The 15,494-nt window shown below is 39.8% G+C and overlaps 1 protein-coding gene and 1 long non-coding RNA gene across 3 annotated transcripts; one reads left to right on the forward strand and one right to left on the reverse strand.

Moving 5' to 3' along the window:
• The first annotated feature begins 7,978 nt into the window (after nucleotides 1-7,978).
• LOC128530759 (uncharacterized) lies at nucleotides 7,979-9,283 on the forward strand. Its single transcript, XR_008361152.1, has 3 exons — nucleotides 7,979-8,665; nucleotides 8,735-8,973; nucleotides 9,057-9,283. It is a non-coding gene; the product is annotated as an uncharacterized LOC128530759 (long non-coding RNA).
• A 68-nt stretch (nucleotides 9,284-9,351) lies between these two features.
• Nucleotides 9,352-14,601, reverse strand: LOC128530754 (uncharacterized). Of its 2 annotated transcripts, XM_053504850.1 has the most exons (4): nucleotides 14,389-14,601; nucleotides 13,929-14,028; nucleotides 13,734-13,850; nucleotides 9,352-9,431 (listed from the first exon to the last, which is right to left on the reverse strand). In XM_053504850.1, the coding sequence occupies exons 1-4, from the start codon at nucleotides 14,487-14,489 to the stop codon at nucleotides 9,363-9,365; spliced, it is 387 nt and encodes a 128-aa protein (XP_053360825.1). In that variant the 5' UTR covers nucleotides 14,490-14,601; the 3' UTR covers nucleotides 9,352-9,362. The 2 variants fall into 2 exon arrangements, with proteins under 2 accessions (XP_053360825.1, XP_053360824.1); XM_053504849.1 differs by lacking the exon at nucleotides 9,352-9,431 and having other exon boundaries at nucleotides 12,891-13,850.
• Nucleotides 14,602-15,494: the final 893 nt, after the last annotated feature.

The raw sequence follows: 15,494 nt of genomic DNA on the forward strand, positions 1-15,494 counted from the left end.
TTAACAGATCACTCACTTCGACCAGACATCCGTCTGGTTGTGATTTGATAATATACACGAAATTTGTTACATTTTGAAGGTCTCCAGTCTATTGGGGCTTAAAGACCAGTCTCATCATTTTAGATCAGGAAAAGACTTTCGACTTTGCTAAACACAAGTATCTAGAGAGTGCTAGGTGCTCTCGGATTCAACCCTGGTTTCACAGCTATTGTCAAGTAATTGTAAAGACAGTGAAATTGAGAGAGTACTGAAGGTTAATGGTGGTTTATGTGCCCCTTCTAAGGTTCACAGAGGCATCAGGAAGGCTGCTCACTGTCCAAAATGCTGTATTCACTAGCAATTGAACCTGTTTTATGCGGGCTGGGAATCCAACTTTCTGGACTTGATGTTCTACCGTTCAACTCTCCCACCTGTCTTTCATCATATAACGATGACTTGGTCATAATGGCACGCACACACACCTGACGTAAATATTTAAAGTGCTATTTTAAATGATTTTGAGATTTTATAATCTGCAAAAATAAGTTGGGCCAGAAATTAAGCCATTTCAGTTAAAGAATAGAGAGATCCTGGTGAAAAGAAAAACACTTTAGTGTATTACAGATATATTTAAACCTTCAATAGTACAATGCAAATATACTACAGGTAATATATAAAAAGTGTACTATTTTGCTTTTACCAATTTTTTAAATTAAACTTTAAACATAAATCAAAATAACTGTATTATAGTACACTTTCCAAAAATATATACAGTATTATAGGAAAAGTGAGTCTGTGTAATTTTCAAAGCACACTCTAAACTTTGATTTTCAATTTATTTTTGGCATATAAAAAATATGCTCAAAATAATCGTTGTAACAAATTACAGAAAGTAATTTATGTGATCATTTATGTGTGTTTGAACTCTCTCTCCACTATGCACTCAATATCTAAAGCTACGCTTTGCACGAACTGTAGCAGTTTTATAACTCTTCAACTAAGCCAGGCAACCAGAGATTAGAGAAGGGGCAATACCAGCTAATCAGTTTCTGTGTAACAGCTGGAATTAACACACACCAGGTTTGAACCAATACTGTACCTGTATAGTCTAATATTAATGCCTGTCTTTGTTCAGACAACAGTTTATATTTTAGTTTGTGCTTGTGGGACAATCTGACGTTCCCTTTCAAAAGCTACACTCGATGCTGAGTGAAAACGCTATGGAAACATCTTTCTGTGTTGCTGGTTGTGAAGCATGTGTGTATTAAACACACCAAGTTTTGGCATATATAACCTCGGTCAGGTGACATCATCTGATGAAGCGCACCTGCAGGTTATAAATAGGAGTAAACTGGAAACATTCCTCAGATCTTTTAGTCTTCATGACAGCTTAGTTGTGTTTGCGTGTGTGTGTGTAAACCAGCAAAAAAAAAGAAAGTGTTTAACTCACCAATATGGCAGAGTTCTAAACGAGATGTTCCTCCGTGTGTGATAAATCCATATCGGAGGGCGATCTTCACACTTGCTGTTTCGATTAAGTGCTTCACGCGCGGCTCGCATTCCTTAAGAGAAGCTTCGAACCGCGGCGCATTCCTGGGGCTTACTTGTAAATCTGGCAGGTGTGCGAGAGACGTTTTCCCCTTTTCCCTTTAGCCCTCGCTGGATCGGGAAATTCCTCCGTCCGCTCTCAAGAGCGCTCTGGCGCTTCTTGTGAATGGGCAAGGATGGATATCCTATCTTGCTTCAGCGGAGATGGAAATAGCCTTCAAGCACTCATTAGACGACAGGTTTCTGTCGGGTGGCCGGGGGGTGGAGCCTTAACAACGCTCTCTCCCTTTTCTTAGCAACCTCCATAATGAGTTAACCCTTTTATAGAGTAAGCTGTATTCATTCTGTGTTTTCGTGCCATCGACTTATTTATTTAAATCGGGTTAATAAATCTGGTTATATGATGACGGCCCAGATAGAAGAGATGCTTCCAGGCTATCTCTCTCCTGGGACATCATCCTCCCTGAAAAGCTAACATTTCCTTCCAAGCTATGTAGACTTTAATTTTCTCTGGAGGGAAAAGCTTTTCAGGCAGCAGGTCGGGTTGGTGCTCCACTGCACACCATGGCGGTTTTGCAGGCCTACCAGGCTAACCTGCTGAGAGACTTGAGCACTGGTGTGGCTCTTGAAGATAGGGCGTTCTGGAATTACGCCAGGCCACAGACTTGTCTCTTTGTGCAACAAAGCAGACGGCTCGTGCTATCGGCCATTTCATGGCTGCGATGGTTTCCGCGGAGAGGCACTTGTGGATAATGATCATGCATTCCTCCTTGATGCCCCTATCTCGCCTTCCGGCCTGTTTGGCGACGCCGTTAACTCGGTCGCCACTAGGTTTGTGAGGCGAAGTTATATGAACAAGCCTTCGGAAAATTTCTTCCCCGCCATGCTCAAGAGTCAGGACTATCGGCCGCTTCCCTCACGGGCTGGGGTGTGGTCTTACAGTAGGTGGACAACCAGAATGGTTATTACTGTACATGGTTATTATGGCTCACCGCCGTGGAAAAATGGCAGCAGCCAAAATAAATCAGTTGCATTTTAAAGTAATTTGTGAAATGACCGCTAGGTGGCGCAAAGTGACATTTTTCACTCTACGCAGTTTTAAATAGAATTAAGTCATAAAAAAAGTCTTAACAATATGTTATATCGAAGAAATACTACAGTGATTGTAATTTTTACATTTTAGAGCTTTATACAACAAAAATTAAAAATCTGAACCGGAGATATTGATATTTATTGTACAATGATGAGTCAAAAAAAAAAAAACATTAGTTAAATGGTGTTTGGACAGAGGATCAAGTTCACTAGCTGATAATTTTATTTGTACGAAGAATGAACTGTTATATAGCCTATCTCTTTTTGTATTGGTTTATTGTTATTTTAAAAAATAAATTAAAAAATACATCAAACTTTAAATAATAGAAATAACTAGTAAAATAGCCTTTCAGAATAAAACATAACAATAACTAAGAAAAAGACGCACTAAAAATGCTGTGTTGTTTCTGTAACATCGTTGGGTGGTTTATGCTGGGTCACAATTCTGGGTTATTTCGGGTACTTTAAACACATTGTTGTGTTGCTCATGTTGGGTCATATGAGATGTAGTGAGTCATTTACAAATGAACACCTGGTTGGGTTATTTTGACCTAACAACTGGTTTATTCTTGATTTTCTGTTTTCTCCAAACGGCAGCCTGCAAAATGTTTAAAATATTACTGTTATTGTGTACAAGTGTAGTTTTCGGACAGTTGAGCTTCAGGAAATCTCCCGGCGCTCTGCGCATAACACCAGCCCAATGCAGCCTCGGAAAGAATTTCTAAATTGGGCTATTGTTGTTTACTTACAATATCTGGTCATTTAATTTAAATGAGGTTTGGGCTCGGGGTTTGGTACCTGTAACGGGTTTGAGCCTATTTGCACGGGTGGCACCATGAAGCACGGACAGGCGAGGTCTTACGGGAAAAGGGATAATTTATTTAGGAAAAATAGGGAAGAAAAGGATTAAAGGAGGGAGGACGGAAAGAAAGGGGAAGAGATGAAATGCACGTGCAGATCTGGCGGCTGTGCCATGCTGGCATGCAGGTACACAGCTGGCGAAAGGTGGCGTTGGGCGGAGTGGCAGAACAGAGCATGTGGAGGCAGCGCGCCTGCACGGAGTGAAGGCGCCGCGGGAATTCCAGTCTCCTGTTTAACACTAGAAGCGCCGAGCAGCGGTCATTTGACCGCAAGGGGGTAAAAAAAAAATAATACTTCACACTCGTTCAAATTCCAGGACCCTCCTTCCATGACTTTTCCTAGATCTGTGAGCTTAATCACCCTGTATGTTTAAATTTTTAAAATCGCACCAGTAAAAGCCAGTATAAAGCTATTTTGCTCTTATTTACGTGAAATCGCTGACAGCTGCACGCCGGTCATGCCGTTTCCTGCCGTTTCCTGCCTTTTCCAACCTGCGATTCTTATTTCTCTCAGCAGATGGCGCAAGGAATCGCACATACTATCTATGCGTCATTCAGTGTGTAACTGTCTCAGGTTTCATTCCATATATGCAGTTTATTATATATATATATATATATATATATATATATATATATATATTATCCGTGAAATATTGACAATTCGCCATTCATTCTGGTGTTGATTATCAGCGATATTTTATAAGGAGATTTAGAGGATTTAGCTTTACTTTATTTTATAACGTTTCGAGAAAATTCATTAGTTTGTTCATTCTGTTTAAAAATTTCTGTTGCAATTATCTCTAAAAAATGCAATGACCCATCCTGAGGATATAAAGCTTTATTAATGTGTTTGAAAAAAATCAGATCTACCACAGCAGATAATAAACTATGCTATGTCATAACCGAATCAAACACCACGACTATGCCTCGTTTCGTTCGTCGGGAACGTGGTTCACTTGGCCGCGGTGTATTATAAACCTGCGGAATGTTTCACTGTTTATGCCCACATAAGATTCATGTAATAAAAGCGAGTGAAATGTGGAAGTGGCCACTCAATGAGAACTAAATCAAAGATTTCGGTAACTACACTGAGTGTATAGTGACACTAAACAGATGAACAACTTTATCGTTTACGTCTGAGAAAAAAAGCTGTATTTTGTTTGTTTATATTTAGAATTTTTATAACAGTACAAGCAGACACACACACACACACACACACTGTTATGTTCACACCGGGTGTGTAAGAGGCAATGCTGTTTTTCACAAATTTCTCAAATTTCTCCGAGATCATGGCAAATTTATCCTTCACAAGTCGGGCAGCCCTTGTGTTCTTGTCATCAAAGCGCAGATAGCGCATAATGTCTCTAAATTTTTGTCGAGACATTGTCTCTTTGAAAATAGGATTTCCCAAGTCAGCGGACCAGTAATCATCCAGATTCATGCTTTTACCGCCCGTGATACCTCTCAAATAAATGAGACCAACGAATGCTTTTAGTTCATCACATGTAAGCTTGAACTTATCAGCATTGTTTCGTTCAGATTCCGCTTCAGTGTGTTTCTTAATCTTTTCCCACATTTCTGTGTCAATCAAACACAGTAGACTGCTCAATGGGCTTGTAATATTGCCCTTGGCATAAGGAGTGGGCCCTGGAGTTTCTTTCATTATATTGCACTCTCGCGCTCTCCCCCGAGGGATTTCAGCCTTTTGTTCAACCCATACTGTGCCATCTCTTGCCTCTTGAAATGAGTCCCCTGCACACTCAATTTCAGAGTCTGATTCTGATTCTGAATCAGATTCAACATTTAGATTTAATTCGCTTTCCCCCTTTTGCTCATCTGTTCCATCTGACACCTAACATTGCTCGCCCTCCGATTCCATCTCATCAATATTCCACAGCATGTCCAGCACTTGCTGTGGGGTATATCGCACTCTTTGAGTCATTGTAAATAATGCACTGCTCAAACTCAATCGCCCAAACTCTGTAGCCGCCCCAACTACACAGTGAGTTGTAGACGTACCTGTTGACTTATTTATAGGTCTCGAAGTATAACAAATGCTATTGATCATAATAGCTCCGCCTTCATGATCAATGGTGTTAGGGTACTTATGTGGTGATAATTAGTTTTTCATAAATTGGTAACTGTTTAGATGTTTAGTGTCACTATGTCATAAACAGTGAAACATAAATAAAAAGAACAAAATAAAATGAAATATCCTCAATTCAGATACTATTTCATTCAGCAACGACATAACATTTATCTTAGCTGGATGTTCTAATTCTTAAAAACGTTGAACCTAAAGTAAGACTTATCACACTGTAACTAGAATATTTACAAAACTCTTAGGTTGTCTTATGAATACTAAAAAAAACTAAATTTTCAGTTTACATATACATTACATTTTAAGCAGATGGGCCATAAAACTGATCATATGTTTATATATATATATATATATATATAAAGAGTCAAATTTAGGCTTTTACTATAGTGGATTTCAAGGACTTGTAACTTAAAAAAGTAACGTTTAGCTTAGATTTGGTTTATATTGGTTTATAATCTTATAGTAGAAAACACGAGGTAAATTTGACTATATTCATTTACTTAGGTTAAATGAATTGTAAGCCTTTGAATGGTGCTAAAAAAAATTGCAAAACATCAGAATACATTGGAGGGAACTTCTGAGGTGGTCAGTGATTGATGGCACGGTCGTTCGGAGGGGGTTGTGATCACACCTACAGTTCTTTTGTTCTAAGCTGTCGGTCAAATATCTCTCCACTTGAAATGGAAGCACAAAATTGAGGGACAACATGCAAGGGATTTCAGCATCTCTACGCACAATATACTAAGCTGTGTATAAAGTAGACACTGTTTGTTTTTTCATTTTGTAATCTTCCTCGTGTTTACCTTGTACTGTACAATGTATATTCATTTTTTTAAGAATTGCTGTAAATAAAACACATATGCAGTTGATTTACCAGAAACGTTTCTGTTTTTTGTGTGCACACTTAAGCGGAATCTGGACGAAACAATGCTGATAAATTCAAGCTTAGATTTATATATAAACTGGTCCACTCCGTGACCGCTGAAATCCGACAGACGGTAATTGGATGTTTACCAAGGGCTCAGGAGAGGTGTGTGTGTGTGTGTGTGTGGGCTGCAGCCTGTCCCTTTTTTAGCGGATTTTTCCGCTACTGCAGATCAGTTTAGCAACTTTATATCAACAATATATTTAATATATACATTTTAGGAATATATTAACATGTGCAGACAAATATATTTGAGGGTGCGCTGCCCCTCTTGCCCTGCGTAGAGCCGGCCTCGATTACTCACACCCACACACACATATTACACACACATATGAATTAGTTTCAGCTGAAACTCATGATCAATGGTGTTGGGGTACTTATGTAGTGATAATTAGTTTCAGGCAAATCATTAAAACTAACAATAGACTATGGCACTCTCTTGAGAGGGGATATGAAGGTGTTATTCATTTATTTATTCAATTCTACATATAAACAAACAAAATACAGCTATTTTTCTCAAAAAAGTGAAGTTGTTCAGCTGTTTAGTGTAGGTGCGTTCGACTTCATGCGACGCTGCACAGACCGATCGGCGGCTGACTTGAAGTAGTGCATGCCGGTTAGAAATTTTGTCCGACTTGAACCGGCGCCGACGCCACGTGACGTTCACATGTGGCATCAAAGTAACGCGAGAGCGTTTCGAGAACAGCCGGCTTGCTCAGCCAGCGCAGCATTTCAGGAGCGACTGCACCAGGCTGTGATGACGTCACAGCTTCTCATGATTGGCCACATTCACCACATGACGATGATCACGAGTCTTTCGTGCCTTAATCCATATAATTGCATAATAAATCAATGTGCATGCCATTTCGTAAATAGTTTACGATCTTTTGACCGCAGTAAAATTTTTTCTTTAAATTCTTTATATTGGATTTGTGCATAAGTTTATTGTACTTTTTTTCATACAGACCACTTATAGTATTCAGCTGCATATTGAAGTAATATTTTTTATGGAATAACTAAAATGTCACAGACATTTAATGTAATGTGGTCAACATTGGTTGATGCTGAAATCTGTAGTTGCTGCTTCACTTGCATGTGCTGCATTGTGCTAGTGTGCATTGTCAATTGAAAAATACAACATTTAGATCCCTTTTATACACTGGTATAAATTATAATAAAGACAAATACATTGTGCATCTGTGATTTTTCTCAGTGGTTTGTCTAACCTGCCCTTAGCTAACTGAAGGAAAGAGTTAAATGTAAAAAAAAATACATACCACAAAACACAACATAACTACAAAATTATACTACATAACTACAATCTAAATCAAACTACAAAAAAACAGCCTAATTCCTTATAATGTGCAGGTCATTCATGTTCAATGTTTTTAGTTTACTAAACCTTGTTTATGCCATAAATATTACATACATTCTAAACCACAACAATTACAAACAGACAACCACTTAAATCAGACAAATTGAAATCTGTTAAGTGTTATTGCATTAATTAGTTTTTATTAGACATAACGAGTCACACACCTTGAGTATAGTCCTATGGTCTCTCACTTAGCATATATAAAGACCATGCATTACCAAGTGCAAGAAAAAACAAAATGAATAATATAACAATGAATGTGAAGGACAGCAAAGGAAGAACCTTTACTCTTAAGGTTTCCAAGGAAATTGCAGAAAGAATGAAAACTGGTCATTAAATTAAAGAACTGGAATAAATACAAGTTAACAATGATTTGTGTGATAGTTTTGAGTATTTCCTCAGATGCAAAGTTCCTCTCTGATGTCATGGCAAAAGTTACAGCCGTTGACACAAAACAAGGTAAACACTTGTGATGAACAAACACATACTGGACACATAAGTGACAACTAAATTTTCAGCTTTCTCTCTAAACAGCTCCTACAGTATCAGCGATCTAGCTGCAGTGTTTCCCCAACCTCCTTCTCCATGTCCCTCTACCTCCACTGAGTCACCTGTACCCCTAAATCTCAGTTTTGTAAAACCACCAACCAGCCAGTGCCCTGTGCAACAGACACCCATTAGCCAGGACCTACCGACTACCACCCTAAAAACCGATGTGGTGGGTGGTAACCCTTCAGAAGCCAGAAACCCATCCTCTGTCCAGATAGACCGCCCTGAATTACAAGGTATGGCACCTAAGACTGGAAAAAAGATGCATGTGTTTGCAGTGGTAAAAAAACTCTTCTTTTTTTCAGAAATCACACACAAAATGACGTTGCTACTTTTGGACCTTACAAAAACTTATCAGCAACTCTACTTCCGCAACAAAACTGCTTTTTATAAAAAGCTACAAACTACTTTTTCACAAAAAGGATACACCTTGTCAAGTGAAAAAATTAGAAACAAGTTAACCAACATGTTAACTACTTACAAAAGAGTTAAGGACCGCCGCCGTGCAACTGGGGAGGGAAAGCAAACCTGGGAGTACTACACCGTAAGTCTAAGACTGCACTGTATAAGATAATTTTGCATCTTATTACAAAGTCACTTTCGTATCACATTGTGCTTTTTCTGCAGCAAATGGATGAGCTATTTGGGTCCTCTGGAATAGGAACTGCACCACCTGGAACTATCTGCTCCACTCCTCTATGTGTGGAAGATCCACCTTCCCAAAACAGGCCTCCATCAATCTCTCTTCCTCAAGCTCAGGCAGCAGGTGCTTCTGTAGACGAGCAGCCGGGGACCTCTGCCAGTATAAGCATGTCCAGGAGGCAGAGATCCTCACAACCCTCACAGTTTTTTGAGGCATATGAAGCGCATGCAGAACGAAGAACAGCTGTGCCTGAGTCTCTTGTAAGGCCGGACCTGGAGAGATGGCGTCAACTAAAAGAGAGGCGCAGACGATCTTTTGAGAAAAAGATGTTGACCAGTTTGGGAACTGTTGTGGAGGAGCTAAAAAAAAACGGAAGACAACAAGAGCAAATTATACAGTTACTAAAACCTTCTTGAAAACATGGCAAATAAAGCTTATTTTGTTTCAAGCAAATGTCTATGTACGTTTATTTTCATATTTCCAAAGTTATAATTGCTTCTTATTTTCAGTTACAATTTTAAAATGCACTTTGAGGTGACACTTCAGAGCTTCTGCCTTGCATTTGTTGCACTTTCATACAATTTTACTAGTAAGTCTTATAGACTAAATTATATTAACTGTCTACAATTTTTAACTTTCACTGAAATGATTGCATGTTGGTACTGCAACATGCAATTTAAGGTTTTTCTAAGCTACAGAAGTGAAAATCTGTTTCAAAGGAAAGGTCATTGGAAAAACTAAATACCCCATTCACTGCAATAGTACAGAAAAGAAATACTATGGAAGTCTGTGGAGGATAACATTGTTCCAAATATCTTTGTAATTATCTGAAAGCTATTTAGCACATTCTGAGGGTGGGTAAATGATGACAAATTTTGTTCCGTGAACTATCACGTTCACCCAACTATTACAGAAATGCTACAGGTGTCAACACACTTCAATATGTATTGTGTCATGTAAGCATCCACCCAACAGGTGTCAAGTGAATTTTAGATTAGGAAATGAGGTTATGCCACATGGAATTATGTATTAAGTGTTTAGTATTCACCTTTTTGCATTGTTTTCAACACTAATTAGTATTTTCACCCAATTAATCTCAACTCCTTAATAAACTTCTTTAAAATAGTTCTCAATGATCACACATCCATAGGACATGCTGAGTCCATGTTTATTACATATGTTTATCACTCAATATGTGGATTGCCACACTAGGGGGGAGAGGACACTAGACCTGCTGTATGCTAATGTTAAAGGTGCTTACAGTGCTGCAGCACTTCCCCCCCTGGGGAGGTCGGATCACAACCTGGTCCACCTCATGCCAACATACAAACCCCTTGTTCAAAGACAGCCTGCCTTAGTGAAGAGTGTAAGAAGGTGGTCAGAAGGAGCCACTGCTACATTACAGGATTGTTTCGAGGCTACGGACTGGGAGGTTCTCAGTGCATCATATGGCGAGGACATTGATGGAGTGACGGACTGCATCACAGAGTACATTAACTTCTGTGTTGACACATGTGTACCGATGAGAGATATTCGCTGTTTCCCCAACAACAAACCCTGGGTCACCAAGGACATTAAAGCGTGTTTAAATGCAAAAAAAAATGCTTTTAGGTCTGGTGATAAGGAAGCAGTGAAGAAGGCTCAAAAAATGCTAACTGGTAAAATCAAGGAGGGGAAAGAGTCATACAGGAGAAAACTGGAACAAAGGCTGAAACAGAACAACACGAGAGAGGTGTGGAGAGGCATAAGAAGCATCACTGGCTATAAGACAAGCGGCCAGACTATTGAGGGAAATGTGGAACGTGCAAACGACCTTAACACTTTCTTTAATAGATTTGATGTCCCTATGTCTCACACTCCTCCCGGCTTCAGCCCCAATCCACACTCTCCTGCTCCTATGTCATCCCCTACACAGAAATCAGTCACAGTCACTACTCCTGCACTTCCAGCAATCAACATCTCAGTGGATCAGGTGAAGCATGGTCTCAGGAAGATCAGCCCTACAAAAGCTGTGGGTAAGATCAATCCGAGAGTCCTGAAATCTTGTGCTCCCCAACTATGTGGTGTCCTCCAGTACCTCTTTAGCCTGAGCCTGTCTCTGCAAAAAGTCCCTGCACTGTGGAAAACATCATGCATTGTGCCGGTACCCAAAACACCACGTCCTTGTGCCCAGAACGATTTCAGGCCTGTTGCTTTGACATCGCACATTATGAAGGTGTTCGAGAGACTGATCCTGGATACACTACGTCCCCTGGTGAAGTCCTCTCTGGACCCTCTTCAGTTTGCCTATCAGCCGTTCATGGGAGTCGATGACGCCATAATACACCTGCTACATCGTACCTACTCTCACCTTGACCAGCCTAGGACCACAGTAAGGATGATGTTCTTTGACTTCTCCAGCGCCTTCAACACCATCCAACCGGCAGTACTGGGGGAGAAATTAATGAACATAAACATCGACACTCGCTTGGTTTCCTGGATCATGGACTATCTGACCTGCCGTCCCCAGTATGTCCGACTTCAGAACTGTGTGTCCGAGACTTTGATCTGCAGCACTGGAGCTCCACAGGGGACGGTACTGTCTCCTTTCCTTTTCACCCTATATACATCAGACTTTAGATATAACTCAGAGTCATGCCACCTGCAGAAGTTCTCTGACGACTCTGTGGTTGTTGGGTGTGTAAAGGAGGGTGACACCTCTGAGTACCAGTCTGTGGTGGATGACTTCGTTTCCTGGTGTGAGCGTAACCACCTACAACTAAACATCAGGAAAACAAAGGAGATGGTTGTAGACTTTAGGAGAAACAAGACCCCTGTGACTGCTATATCTGTAAAGGGAGAGACAGTGGACATGGTCTCTGAATACAAATATCTCGGAGTCCACCTGGACAACAAACTTGACTGGTCACTCAACACAATGGCACTCTACAAGAAAGGACAGAGTCGGTTGTATTTTCTTCGAAGGCTCAGGTCTTTTAACGTCTGTAACACCATTCTGCGGATGTTCTATGAAACCGTTGTGGCGAGTGTCATTTTTTATGCTGTGGTCTGTTGGGGTGGTAATATTAGGGTGTCTGATAAGAACAAACTGGACAAGTCAATTAAAAAGGCCGGATCGGTGCTAGGCATGGAGCTTGACTCTGTGGATGTAGTGGCAAAGAGGAGGATTCTATCCAAAGTACAATCCATTTTGAACAATCCTTCTCACCCGCTACACAGTGTCTTTGCTGAACAGAGGAGCAGTTTCAGCCAGAGACTGGTTACTATCAAGTGTTCCACAGAGCGCCACAGAAGATCCTTTCTCCCAACAGCCATAAAAATTTACAACTCCTCCCTGTAACTCATACACACATGTATGTGGATTTTTTCACTAACCGTTTCACAATAGGACATTATCACATACCATATTAAAAATACAACTACTGCAATACTACTTCCCGAGAAAATATGTAATACAAGATCTCACACAATAATACAATATTACATAAACAATACTAGATTACTGTGCAATACTTACAAGTGGCCCTGAGTCATATTCTTATGGTACTTACTGTTTTAAGAGTTTTTTTTTTTTTTTTTTTTTTTAAAGATTATTATTATTATTATTTATTACCTTTATTCTTTCTTAGTTAACAACTGTGAGCACCTGTAACCGAGCATAAGCAATTTCCCTCTGGGATTAATAAAGTTATTTGAATCTTGATTTGAATTAAATCACCCCACCACCGTGGAATTCCCTCAAGAAATTCAGAAAGTCTTGAGATACATTCAATTCTTATTCAATAAACAAAAAATATTTTGGGGAGAAAAAAGGATACACAATGAAGCAGTAAACAAATTAAATGCCTTTACTACAAAAATGTACATACAAAGTTTTGGTCCAGATGTTTAGTCTAGATGTTGTTGCAAATCAGATCTCTGTTTTGGCATGCATTAAGGTTGTAGGGTTGTGGGAGGTGTGGCTCATCATGAAAATGATCATCTACCTCAACATATTGGTCACAGGGCTTTAAACAAACATTATGCAGAATGCAGCATGCTGAGACAGCAGAACTGATATTTGAAATGCTTTGCATGTGTAGGCACTGGAGCCTCCTGAACTTAGACTTCAAAATGCCAAATGCATGTTCAATGACTACACAGGCAGCATTTAGCTTTATGTTAAAGCGTCTTTGCCCAGCAGTCAAGTGTCCATTGTCTCTGTAAGGCCTCATAAGTTGTGGCAATAGAGGATAAGCAGAGTCGCCAATTATATGCATTCCCTGTGGAACAAGGGAATGAGGATCTTCTTCAAGAACTCTTCCAACCTCTGTTAGACGAAATGCTCTGGCGTCATGCCAACTCCCAGGGTGACCCACATTGATGTGACAGAAGCGGCGCTCACTGTCACAAAATCCAGTTAAAATTACAGAATAGAATTGCTTCCTATTCGGGTAGGCAAGGGGATTATCACAGTGGGGTCTCCTTATAGGAATGTGACACCCATCCACCGCACACACAGTGTTTGGAAAACCTGCTAAGGCAAATTTCAACTTTGACATTTGCAGCCTTTGGCCTCTGGGCCAGGAGATGTGATGGGCCATGTATGTATTAACATAACAACAAAACTCATGGAGATGTTTAGCAAGAGTAGATTTTGAGATGTTGAATCTGTCTGCTACCCCACGGTATGACTCCTGATTGGCCAATGTCCAAAGGCAGAAAAGAACACTCTGTGTGACTGGCAGTTTGCTTTGCTGTAAATTCATATAAACAGGACCAATGGTAGTAATGACATCCTGTAAAGGTAGAACATAAGGTTTCAGGAGAATATACCAAATTGTAGTTAAATTATGTTGACTTTATGTAGTTCGCACCTCCACTTGTTCTCTGGAAAGCCTGAAATGACTGCGAAATTCTGAGGGACTGTATAGGGGGACAACCTCCTCCACAAATTGTAGTACTTTTGGAACTAGTCTATACAATGAAAACATATACTTATTATTATTGTACTTATTATATACACATGTATTGTAATTCAAAAGTATTTTCATTCAGTGTTTTTGGTAGAACTGGGATAGATTCCAACAATTAAGGTTTACACGTTGAACATGCAATATAAAAACTTATTAGTATTTGTACTATAAACACAAAACAAGTAGCTTACTCTCCAACAGCAATTACAGCTAATTATTTATTGTTTACAGAAGCCTAACATAACACCACTAAACAAAACATAATTTCATTAAGTATAAGCTTGATTTGTAAAACAGTATTTGTTCAGTTACTTTAAAATGAAATGATTTACACATGCACATATATTGTTTATAAACTTACCGTCGTTGTTCATCCTGCTGCATTTCTTCCAACAAAAAAGGTATTTCTATGGCTTCCAGTTCATCTGCAATAAAGTAGGCAAACGCCACGTGATCTGCCATGTTTGAAGAAGCAACGAGATCCCCAACGTGTCCGACTTGACGGCTCCGTTTTCAGCTCCTCCCCGACTGCTTCCGGCTAATCTCGCCGATCGGTCTGCACAGCGCAGCATGAGCTCGAACGCACCTTGTCACTATGTCATAACCAGTGAAACAACGTGGACTCATAGCTGTGCTTGTTGTAACTGAAAAAAACGCTGCAACTGTTTCAAAGTCTTTCCTCTCCGTGACCGCTGAAATCCGACACGACACCACGTTAGGCTACGTCTTGACTCATTTGCATACCGACGGTGATTGGATGTTTACCGAGGGCTCAGGGGAGGGGTGTGTGTGTGTGTGTGTGTGTCTGCGTGTACTGTTATAAAAATTCTAAATATAAACAAACAAAATACAGCTTTTTTTCTCAGAGGTAAACGATAAAGTTGTTCAGCTGTTTAGTGTCACTATACACTCAGTGTAGTTACCGAAATCTTTGATTTAGTTCTCATTGAGTGGCCACTTCCACATTTCACTCGCTTTTATTACATGAATCTTATGTGGGCATAAACAGTGAAACATTCCGCAGGTTTATAATACACCGCGGCCAAGTGAACCACGTTCCCGAAAAACGAAACGAGGCATAGTCGTGGTGTTTGATTCGGTTATGACATAGCATAGTTTATTATCTGCTGTGGTAGATCTGATTTATTCAAACACATTATTGTTTTAGCGATAATTTCACGGAAGCGAGTTCAGAACTAAATCGCTGCTCCTGCTCCATCCAAGACGTTCAGAAGTTTCAAATAGAATGAAAAAACGAATAATTGTTCTTCATACGATATAAAATTAAGTAGAGCTTTTCTCAGTTGAATATGAAAAAAGATACCGCTGATTATCAACGCGAGAATGAATGGCGCATTGTCCAAGTGCAAGTTTATCTTGGAGCTAAGCTATTTGCTCTTGGTGAAAGCGCCATCTAGCGATCATTGTGTGTCAGCAACAACTTCCCATTCAAAACAATAGGCGGTC

The sequence above is a fragment of the Clarias gariepinus genome, chromosome 9, assembly GCF_024256425.1.
Source record: "Clarias gariepinus isolate MV-2021 ecotype Netherlands chromosome 9, CGAR_prim_01v2, whole genome shotgun sequence".
Taxonomy (NCBI): domain Eukaryota; kingdom Metazoa; phylum Chordata; class Actinopteri; order Siluriformes; family Clariidae; genus Clarias; species Clarias gariepinus.

Coding starts and splice junctions, on each gene's coding strand:
- LOC128530754 (XM_053504849.1), bottom strand. CDS start 14,489: ATGGCAGATCACGTGGCGTTTGCCTACTTTATTGCAGATGAACTGGAA. Junction 14,029..14,388: donor CAGCAGGATGAACAACGACG/GTAAGTTTATAA, acceptor TTCATTGTATAG/ACTAGTTCCAAAAGTACTAC. Junction 13,851..13,928: donor TTTCCAGAGAACAAGTGGAG/GTGCGAACTACA, acceptor CTACCTTTACAG/GATGTCATTACTACCATTGG.